Genomic DNA, 11,352 nt, shown 5'->3' on the forward strand with positions numbered 1-11,352 from the left:
TGCACGACAGCGAACCCTGGAAAGATATACGAGCTCAGCACCTATAGTTCGTCAAAGGCGCATCAGCTATGGTGAACGCGAAGAATGCACATTCAAATGCTGCGTAGGCTAGTTACAAACTTTTCTACAGTACCCTACGTTTAATAAAATTCAAGTTAGCTATAAAAAAAATCCTAGAAGACATAATTTAAAAAGTGGTAATCCTCAATAAATCACCACAGTAAACTTAAAATTATCGCCTCAATACTTATAATACAATTAAAGTAATTTGCTTTCTTCTGGTGACTATTTACTAAGTTACCTCCTGATGTTAAAGATGATAACTAGCTTTTTGTATTTTCGACGTTTCGTCAGTCAGCACGACTGACTTTATCAAGGTGGCTAAAACTGACTTTATCAAGGTTTGCTAATACCCTTTTTTCTGTCTTGTCTGATGTCTCTTCAACGTTTCTTGACGGTGGCCCAATAGATAGATAAATTTACGCTGTTGGAAAGTAGCCTACTGGTTTTAGGCATTCACTTCATTCAGTTTAACCTCTAGGTATCTTGTTGCGTGTTTTAACTCTGATTCTTGCTGCTTTACTTTATTCATTTTATCAGTATGTTTTTGTGTTGTGCCATCGTTGCTGAACAGGTTGTGTTAACTTTGTTTTAGCCACCTTGATAAAGTCAGTCGTGCTGACTGACGAAACGTCGGAAATACAAAAAGCTAGTTATCATCTTTAACATCAGGAGGTAACCTAGTAAATAGTCACTAGAAGAACGCAAATTACTTTAATTATCAAATGCCTGGTGAACAGCCTCTCTCCGTTTTTACTTATAATACACTTAAAGTTTTTGACCTGGGTAGCCTAGAACTTTTTATAAGGATAAATTTTTCTAATGATTAGAGGGCCTGAAACTTTTTCAGGGCGCAGTAACTTGAAAACACACACTGCGCATTTTTTAGTTATAGTGTAATTGCATACAAATCATTTTTAAACAACAACCTCTGTTTCTCTTTCCTCCACATTTTTGAGGCTCGGGGATCTCTATTGCATCGGGTCAAGTTATTCCAATGACCCTACCACAAACTATTTCATTTACTAGATGCCATCATGTAAAGAGCTCTTTTTAAGCTACCCTATTCTTTATGAACTCGAATACATGGAGTTTATCAAGGGTTTATCAAATGAGCTACTGTATAAGATTGGTCTGTCTGGAGGACTTAACTGGAGGACTTAACTAGGTCTGGAGGACTTAACTATCATCGGAGTGATTAGACAAAACTCAATCAAGAAAGAAATATAATATAAAATATAACGTGATAGCAAGTGTTAAACACAAAACATTAGGCTAAAGGCAAAAAAAGTCTTTATGTTTTACTTGCCCATTTCGCTTTACTGCAGGAATCATTACTTTGAAGAGTATACGACTTTAAGTCTGTTGCTGTAAAAATAAAACATGATTTTTATTTTAAACTGCTGTTTTGGCATAGCCTACATTATAGCCTACTTGAATCAGGAGACTAAGCGACAAATTTAAAACGAAACGTTTACGATTCGGGCTACATTGTAAAGTGTTATCACTATCAGTAAGATCTTAATATTCATATCTTTTCAATCGATTGGTCTCTTATTGTTTTTTTTTGCGGATATAAGAAATTTTAATGCAATTTAGTGAACTTTGAACATATATTTTGGAAATTTTGCGCTTGCACTTGTGAAGATAAATGATGGTTTTCTTTGGATGCTAAATACGAAATCTAAATATTTGCTTTGATAATCTTGTGTAAATCGATGCTTGCATGTGTGCCAGAACATGCTTCTTTGTAACGGACCTAAATTAAACAATGCATTTCTTTACACACGATAATTTCAGGGTTGTATTCCTGCGAGGCTCGGGGAACCTCAGCCCTCGAGATAGATAAAACCTTGGTAAAGGGATGGCTCTGATGGGGCTCCTTTAAGTTTTCATTTTTCAGCTCTTCTGGCTAAACAACAGTTTCTCCATTGAACGGTGGACACTTTTCTCATAATAAAACTAGGCTATAAAAACTACGACAATTAATGGGTGACAAGCGCTGTTTTCCATTGTTAGCTTAATTATATCAGGGAATTTATACGATTTTATACTAGACGCAGTAGGCTACTTGTTTCTAACTTGTATAAGATCTGGCGCTTTCAAAAGATCGTCCTCGGCAGTTAGCGCTTTTGTCACACTTTCTATACCAAGAATATAAACTGCGTAAAAGCAAATGGTCACGTTAAATAGAGTATTAATTCTCTAACTCAAATCATAAATCCGTTTAAGAAAAAAAATATTCGTTTGATGAAGTTGTTAACGAGTCATGGAAGTAAAGAAAACTGCTCCTTTAAAAACATACCGTTGGGTCAGTTTAAAGCTCAATGTACTTAGAAACTACGCTTCTTCTGATCGTAACTGGTTTATTAAAGCTCTGATCGACAACATAAGAAGGAGGATGGTGGAAACAAGAAGTGAAATTCTGTAAAGAACTAGAAAATTGTTGTACCAGAGTTACAGCCTGCTGCAATCAAAGTTTCATGGTAAAAAAGTAGCAACTGTATCAGTACAGAGAAGCTTTTCTACTTGAAAAAAAGGCAAGACACAGAACTTCAAAAGCGATAAAGTGAAGCAGTTGCCTACTTGCTGTTAAAGTATTGGCCTAACACTGCAGAACACTCTCAGTAATTTTATGACATCTAAAGACACTATATATTCACCTCTTACGTTTTTCAAGTGACTTTCGCTACCTCTGGTGTCGTGGAGTCTGCCACATTTTGAATTGTTTTATATTTTATCAGAAAAAGATAACGTCGTCGCTTGATGGTTTGATTTCTAATATGCTTTGTATTTCGCATTTGAGTCGCAAACGCATCAAGCCATTAGTCAAAAGTAGGTCAAAATTTGTAAAACATAAAATCATAATTGGATAAAGTCATAAGTCAAAAAATCGGTTGCCCTAGTCATAAAATGTTCAAAGCTCCGCTTGAAAATATGACATTATTTTTGTTTCTCACTTCAGGCCCTAAAACGACTTTTGTCAACATTTTCTTTACTTCGCTTCTTCGTGTCTATGTGACACTGCATAAGCTTTTTACCAAGGTTGTCGACCTATCCGCTGAAAATTCTTTAAACTTTAGACTAAATTGGTGTTGTAAAAACATAAATTAACATGTAATTTAAACAAAACTACACAAAATTTACAACCGAAACCATTTTCCCCAATCATCAGTCAACTATAAGCGCAAGACCTGCAAGCAATTTTTTCGGATTTTAATCGAGGAAAGCCTATATAACACCGAGCTTCAATTCCATAATCCTAAGCTACTGTAACCAGCTCAGTGGCCGAGTGGTTTCGCCTTCGGCTCTGGTGCTGGTAGATCTGAGATCGATTCCAGGTCGGGTCAAACCGAAGACTTTAAAAACGGTACCGATTGTGTTCTATCCTGCATAGCGCAGTGAGAATGAGTCGGGTAATAATGTGATAACATCGTAAACCTGATACAAATTAAAAATGAGCCCTGTCGCTAAAAGACCTTAGCTGTTGTAGAGCGACAATAAATAAAACCATAACATTATTATTATTAAGCTACTGTATTGACGTGTTATTATTTTAATCTACAAATTTTTCAAGTAGGTTGTAACCGATGGCAGCAGCCCTTTGAAATTCTGATGTGTTTTTTGGCAGGTTAAATTAAGATAATAATATTTAATATCTTTTCAGGTATTATCGATTATTCCAGACAATCGATCGTTCACCAAATCAAACGTCACATAAAACCGTTATGGTCTACTTAACCTAGCTAGTCTTACGTCATGGAAATTGCTAGAAAATGTCCAGAGATTGCAACATACTTCGTAAGACCTGTAAATTAAAGCATTGCACCTGTAGCATAACATTGCACAGCCGTTTGAACACCTGTTGAGAATTGCATAATAATGCATATCACTGTTACGTCACATAAGCTGATTACGTGCAGTTGAAATATCGCAATCAATTCGTCATTTTAGAATTGTCGTTTTGATAAGTTGGTCAAATATTTAACTGTTTGCTTGTGCTTACCAACTAGACGAAATTTCCGTCTTTTATCTCAGTAATTTGTATTGTGGTGACAAGTTTTTAGTGGTGTATCACGTTGCACTCCATTTTCGACAGCCAGTGGCTATTTTTTGCTGAAATACAATTCTTGAAAAAAGACGTTTCCAGAAAAGTATTTTTTCGGTGTCATCACATACAGACGAAAGGATCCGGGAAATTTATGTTACAACTTTCCCACGAAGATATTATGGTTTACCGCTGTGACCACCGATATATTGCTTTTGCATATTTTTCAGGAGGTTTCATAGAGTTGTATAGAGCAAATAGAAGTTTCAGAGAGTAGTAACTATATTTGATGTAATGGGCCTACAATATGTATAAATTATTTACTGTACTTTTTCAATTAAAATTATTGAAATTTTTGTCAAATTTTGAAGGATATGACCAAGGATATGCTTTAAGATTTGTTGCTAGTTGAGTATCTCACAAGTCATACACAATAATACTCAGTGACGATCGGTGAGGGAAAGCAAGGAAAGCAGTGCTTACCTGAGCGAAAACTATGCAAAATATAATGACTGAATTCTAGGTTTAACTTCTTATTATTTTTATCAAGTCTATTTTAACTTGAAAATTACTGTGTTCGTGACTAGAATTACTCGTAACTCTTGTGAGTAGTCTAAGTCCTCACCAAACCGCATTTCTTGCCTATAAATGCCAATTAACGCAAACGCTTTTGTCAGAAACCATCACTGAAGCTCCAGGGAAATCAACTTTCAAAAGTGCTTACCTTACATTGAAAAACGCCTTCGTTTTATCCAATCCTCAATCGTTTTGCAAAACGACACCAGCTGCTTAGCCAATCAGATGTGTTATCTGGTGTTATGGTTAAACTTGCTTTCCCAGTGACGTCAATGCGTATCTCATAGCGGCTGCTTTTGGTTTCAGGCGAAAGGAATACAGCCTCTACGCATGAGTGATTTTCGGGCTTGTAACTATAGGCTACTGAGTACGCTGAAAATAAAGCTGGTTCTCTTACCAAAAAAAACATAGATTCTACAATAAGACATGCAATTCCAAAGGGTACATTAACCAACCAGTACTGAAACAGCACAAGTGTTTTTTAAATTCTTTGGGTCAATAGACTGACATCACAAGTTCAGAGCAAATATACTTGTGTTCTTCAAGAATGGACTAGCTTAATTTATAAGCTAATTATTTGCTCTTTACTAGTGCACCAGTCCAATGCATGTCGTAAATGCTTACAGATGACATTGACAATAAGTTTTTGTGCTCAGTCTAAAAAAGCAGCCAACATTCTAGACTAATCCCAGTTTGATTGATTGATTGAATCTTTATCTTCGGACTGGGAAAGTCCGAAGATTTTGTTTTGGAAATGCTCTCAGAGCGCACCAAATTGGAAGTGTTTTTCAAAATTTTCTGGGGGAGGCCCCCCAGACCCCCCGCTGGAAGTGTTGCCTTCGGCAACACGCCTTCGGGCTTCGCCCGACGGTTACGCCCCTCGTGCCTACTACCTTGCTGCAACATATTTCCAAGTTGCTTTCCCAATGGTTTAAGCCACCGAACGTCACTGATAATACTATTGATGCGTGTGCGACTGTGCGTTCACAAATCACAAAAATAATAACAAAGGAATATCTCAAATTTTGGTGTTATTTAGTTCTTAATTGTAATTGAAGTTTACTATAACATTTGACTTAAAAGTCGTCTGTTGGATTGATTTGGAAGAAAAATTGTTTACTAAGACAGCTAAAATATAGCCTGTGGTAATATTTGTGTGGTAAACCAGTGGCCTGTAACTTGTGATTCATCTATTATATTGCTTCTAGTGTAATTTAGCCTACTTACCTCTTCTTGTAGCATTTTGATGAGCTTGAGTAAGGATATTTATGGCACCAAGAAATACGATACAAACAAAAGTCAAAAGCAGCAATGTCGATGGACGGATATGGAATGTTTTCTTCAATCGAAACCATCTCTTTAACATTTTGTCTTCAATTTAGTCCTACAGTAAACTGTTCCTTTTGCTTTGTTGAGATTTTTTTCTAACTGCTAATCTTCTGTATAGCAAAGCACAGGTGTGGTAGGCCTATACCGACTGCTTGCTTCGTCTTGTACTGGCCCCATAAAAAATATTCTCTATTACTTCAAATTCAACAGACACAAATAGTAAAGAAGCCTTCTTTGCAGTAACATATAGCGCTAATCTTGACTTAATGCATGCTTAAAACGTTATTTAGTTTTCAAAAACAAAAAAGAGGACACTACTACTGGAAGGATTATCTAGCTGTTGTAATTTGTGTGCGTTGTATACGAGCAGCTTGATATTTGCTAACGACAGATTGTTTGCTCCATCGATGTTTGTGCAAACAAATCGTCCTTCTTCCATCGACGTCACAAGTTTTACTTCAAATTGCTGAGTAGCCAAGCACAATTCAAAAATTTGGTATTTTACAGTGACCGTACAAATCTGCTTACACGCAAAAAAATCATGAACTTCGTCTTTTCAATGTAAATTTCCTCAAACGTGGCATAAATATTCCATGATTGGCTTTGTCACATAGCTTGATGTAATCTGAAAACATTTTTATATAACTCGTGGGTCGCTGGTGGCCCACCGCGCTGTTACCCATGGCCAGCGGAGGGCAACAACCTATCAGAATAACGAAAAATACCAATTTCGTTGTCGTTCTTGGTGTTATCGCTTAAAGTTATTCAAATGCGATATCGAAGATGTTGCAAGGTATCATTGTGTATTATTTTTAAATACAGTGGATGGGCCCCTGAAATCAATCAAATTTCCTCAAACAAAATTTAGGAAAAACGACACAAAGGAAGAACAAGAAAAATTAATAAAAATTGATTTATAAGGCCAACATGAATCAAGTTGGATTGCTCTTTTGCGGCCCTCAGTCTGAGGGGTATGATAAATCATGATAAATCTTAATGCTTTAAAGTACAGTAGTTTGTCTTGTTCATAAATGGTCTTTTTTGTACTAATTTTTAACTTCTTCTATTGTCGTGTGTTTTCGCTAGGCTCCAAAATTGAAACAAAGTGCGTAGGGGCCCGTCTACTGAAAAAATACCCATTTTTGAAGCAAAGAGACAACACTATTCTTGGTTGGCAAATAATGTTCTAATGAAATCACTGGCCTCGCTATAGTTACACAAAAAAGTCGTTTACTAGGCATTGTTAAAGTACTGGTACTCAAAAGTGTTGTTAGGGAGCTTGGCCTGGCAGTATAGCCTACTAGCGTTGTTCGATTATATTTTTGTTGTTGCCATGTATTCTCAGATAAACATTAACAACTTATAGACCGAGAGCCTACGACAGAAGATTTCACCCCATAAGGTACAAAAGGTTTGAGCCCTTGAAGTTACTGGGGTCAACCATGTCACTCACAAAAAGTATGGAAGATTGACCGCACCGGGTGGATCTGGACCCTAGAGCCCCCTAAAAAGCCCAAAAAGGGGGTTAATTTCACCCCATAAGGTACATGGACCAAACTTGGTGAAAACGAAGTTCTATGTCAGGACATCACAAAAATATCAAATCTAACAATATTTTCGAGTGGAAAGGTGATGTAAGACTCCCCCCAAAGTGACCCCCCAGGGGGTTAATTTCACCCCATAAGGTACATGGACCAAAGTTGGTCAAAACGAAGTCTTATGTCAGGACATCACAAAAATATCAAATCTAACAATATTTTCGGGTGGAAAGGTGATGTAAGATGCCTTCAAAGTGACTTCCCTTAATGTGACCCCCTCGGAAGGTTTATTCCACCCCATAAGGTACATGGACCAAACTTGGTCAAAATGAAGTCTTATGTCAGGACATCACAAAAATATCAAATCTAACAATATTTTCGGGTGGAAAGGTGATGTAAGATGCCTTCAAAGTGACTTCCCTTAATGTGACCTCCTCGGAAGGTTTATTCCACCCCATAAGGTACATGGACCAAACTTGGTCAAAATGAAGTCTTATGTCAGGACATCACAAAAATATCAAATCTAACAATATTTTCGGGTGGAAAGGTGGTGTAAGATGACTTCAAAGTGACTTTCCTTAATGTGACCCCCTCGGAAGGTGTATTTCACCCCGTAAAGTACATGGACCAAACTTGGTCAAAACGAAGTCTTATGTCAGGACATCACAAAAATATCAAATCTAACAATATTTTCGGGTGGAAAGGTGATGTAAGATGTCATCAAAGTGACCCCCAGAGGGTTTATTTCACCATAGAGTACATGGACCAAACGTGGTCAAAACGAAGTCTTCTAGGGCACCACAAAATATCAAATCTAACAATACTCTCAGTTGGAAAGGTGATAAAAGACCTACCCAAAAGTGAATCTCCTCCTATAGTTTAATTTACTTCATCCCTTTCTCGAACCAACCTTGGTGTAACGAAAGTGCTATGCCAGGACAGTACGAATGGATTAAATTTAAAAATATTTTTATATAGGTTTTGATGAAATACATTCACAAGCTGTCCCATGATGCATGAAATGGAACTATAGCCTACTTTACAAAAAGTTTTTGTATAAATCATATTAAGTCAATCGAAAAAAGGCAACAGGACATGACAATACATGGCTTTGTAACACCAAAAACAGAAAGTACGTAAGAAGCATATAGGCTACAGTAGCCAGAAAATTGATCCAAGATCTTGATACCACCACTAAATGTGGACTTAATCGAACAACTGACTATCCAAATCAAAACGTTTCGAAATGAATCATTTGGAACGTTAATTTAGGCAGTAATGAACATTTTCCAGCTGCTACAATAAATAACCCAATAAACCCAATGTAGTAAATTTTTGTTTAATGCCATTTGCTTCATGTCTCCAATCAGTTATTGTAACTGTTCATTCATAAACAGAGATTGTTTGTGTAAATGTAAACGGTAACTCAATTGGTTAGCGCGTCACTTCTGGAACGAAGAAGCTTCAAGATCAATAGCGGCGCTGGTTCGACTCTCGGGGTGTGCGCTTGAGCAACGCACGTTAAGGGCTGCTCTCCATTCAGCGGCATCTAATGGATGGAATAATTCCCCGACAACAAGCCTTCAACAATCGGAAACTTCACTCAGTCAATCTCGGTGACCGGGCCTGCGCCAGTGATTCAAAGCCTCTACAAGTATGCGAAACTGCCAGGATTAAGCTCTGCAAGAAGCTTTCCCAGTCCGAGGATAAAGATTCAATCAATCAATCAATCACTGGTGTCGCTTTTACTTTCTTCGTCTTATTCTTCAGATTCATACAATTCTCCTGTTATATACAGAGAAATAAAGACTGTACGAAACAATTGCTATTATGCACTACAGATATGCGTAACATACAATAGTAATTTTATTATCTTTTACAGACGTCTATTTTTCTTCGAATAATGCAACATTGCAACTTACTATTAACTGGAAAAAGTTCAACATTTATTTGTTATTTAGTGCACCCAGGCATTTTTCTCAAGATTGCAGAAACTATTGGTTATAGGTTCCTAAAACGAAACTTTACAGCCAGTTATTGGCTAATGTTTACAGTAAGAAAGTAAACGACTGATAGACCAGGAGAAAGTTTTATATTTATAAAGGGTAACCCAAGCGACATCCAATGCTGTTTACCTTCTTCTTGACTTTCCTGGATGAGATCAGATTCCACGCAGAGACATCTAAAGATGCTTTATACCTTTACCTTCAAACCACACCACTTTATAAGAACCTCCTTCTTCTTTCCAGCCATACTCTAGCAGCAACGTTGCTGCTTGTTCACTTCTAGTTGAAGATAACCACCATCTTGTGATGAGATGTGTGCGCCTTGTCTTCTGGAGAAGTACTCGTAAACAAAGTGGTAGAGTACTACTATCTACAGTAGCTTCTGGTATGCATGATATCCTTTCATTTTCTTTTTTGGGTTTGTAGCCGTCTAAAAACATTTGTAAACGGACTTCGTTGACATAATTAATTTTCTTGTTTTTGTACATGTTACACACAAAGTTCTCTATGGCGATGATAGTGTCTTCACTAATTTCTTTGTCGTGTCCGAGTTGGCTAAAAGCTGCCTGCGCTTCGTGGTTTCCTTGGAGTAATTTCAGCGGCCGCACTTTCCCTTTCCTGCTAAATGACGAGGTGTAATCAGAATCTGTAAAGGCATGATATGCAGGTAAACACTTGCAAATCGTCACTCCAAGTGCGGTAGGCCTATGCAGCTGGTTGATGTTGATGTACCGCTGCGTGTTATTGCTTTGCAAGCCAGCTTCTATCCATATCTTTAATGAAGGATCAAAAGTTCCATAGCAACCTAAGCCAATTACAAGACAGTCAGTGTCAGACGTGCGGATAACCACATTGCTTGGGGCTGGTACATCGCAGACAGCTTGCTTTATCTCTGTATATAACAGGAGAATTGTATGAATCTGAAGAATAAGATGAAGAAAGTGAAAGCGACAGCAGTGACAATGAAGAATAAAGAAACGACCGTTTACATTTACACGAACAATCTCTGTTTATGAATGAACAGTTACGATAACTGATTGGAGACATGAAGCAAATGGCATTAAACAAAAATTTACTGCATTGGGTTTATTAGGTTATTTATTGTAGCAGCTGGAAAATGTTCATTACTGCCTAAATTAACGTTCCAAATGATTCATTTCGAAACGTTTTGATTTGGATAGTCAGTTGTTCGATTAAGTCCACATTTAGTGGTGGTATCAAGATCTTGGATCAATTTTCTGGCTACTGTAGCCTATATGCTTCTTGTGTACTTTCTGTTTTTGGTGTTACAAAGCCATGTATTGTCATGTCCTGTTGCCTTTTTTCGATTGACTTAATATGATTTATACAAAAACTTTTTGTAAAGTAGGCTATAGTTCCATTTCATGCATCATGGGACAGCTTGTGAATGTATTTCATCAAAACCTATATAAAAATATTTTTAAATTTAATCCATTCGTACTGTCCTGGCATAGCACTTTCGTTACACCAAGGTTGGTTCGAGAAAGGGATGAAGTAAATTAAACTATAGGAGGAGATTCACTTTTGGGTAGGTCTTTTATCACCTTTCCAACTGAGAGTATTGTTAGATTTGATATTTTGTGGTGCCCTAGAAGACTTCGTTTTGACCACGTTTGGTCCATGTACTCTATGGTGAAATAAACCCTCTGGGGGTCACTTTGATGACATCTTACATCACCTTTCCACCCGAAAATATTGTTAGATTTGATATTTTTGTGATGTCCTGACATAAGACTTCGTTTTGACCAAGTTTGGTCCATGTACTTTATGGGGT

At 37.1% G+C, this 11,352-nt stretch overlaps 1 protein-coding gene across 1 annotated transcript in view; it reads right to left on the reverse strand.

Moving 5' to 3' along the window:
* Positions 1 to 942, reverse strand: part of LOC145779024 (alpha-1,6-mannosylglycoprotein 6-beta-N-acetylglucosaminyltransferase A-like) — a 30,627-nt gene extending 29,685 nt beyond the window's left edge. Inside the window, exon 1 of the mRNA XM_082590606.1 lies at positions 934 to 942. Coding sequence (XP_082446732.1) covers positions 934 to 942 — 9 coding nt within the window. The remainder of the gene's footprint in view (positions 1 to 933) is intronic.
* Between the last annotated feature and the right edge of the window lie 10,410 nt (positions 943 to 11,352).

This window comes from Aplidium turbinatum, chromosome 10 (assembly GCF_918807975.1).
Source record: "Aplidium turbinatum chromosome 10, kaAplTurb1.1, whole genome shotgun sequence".
Classification (NCBI taxonomy): Eukaryota; Metazoa; Chordata; class Ascidiacea; order Aplousobranchia; family Polyclinidae; genus Aplidium; species Aplidium turbinatum.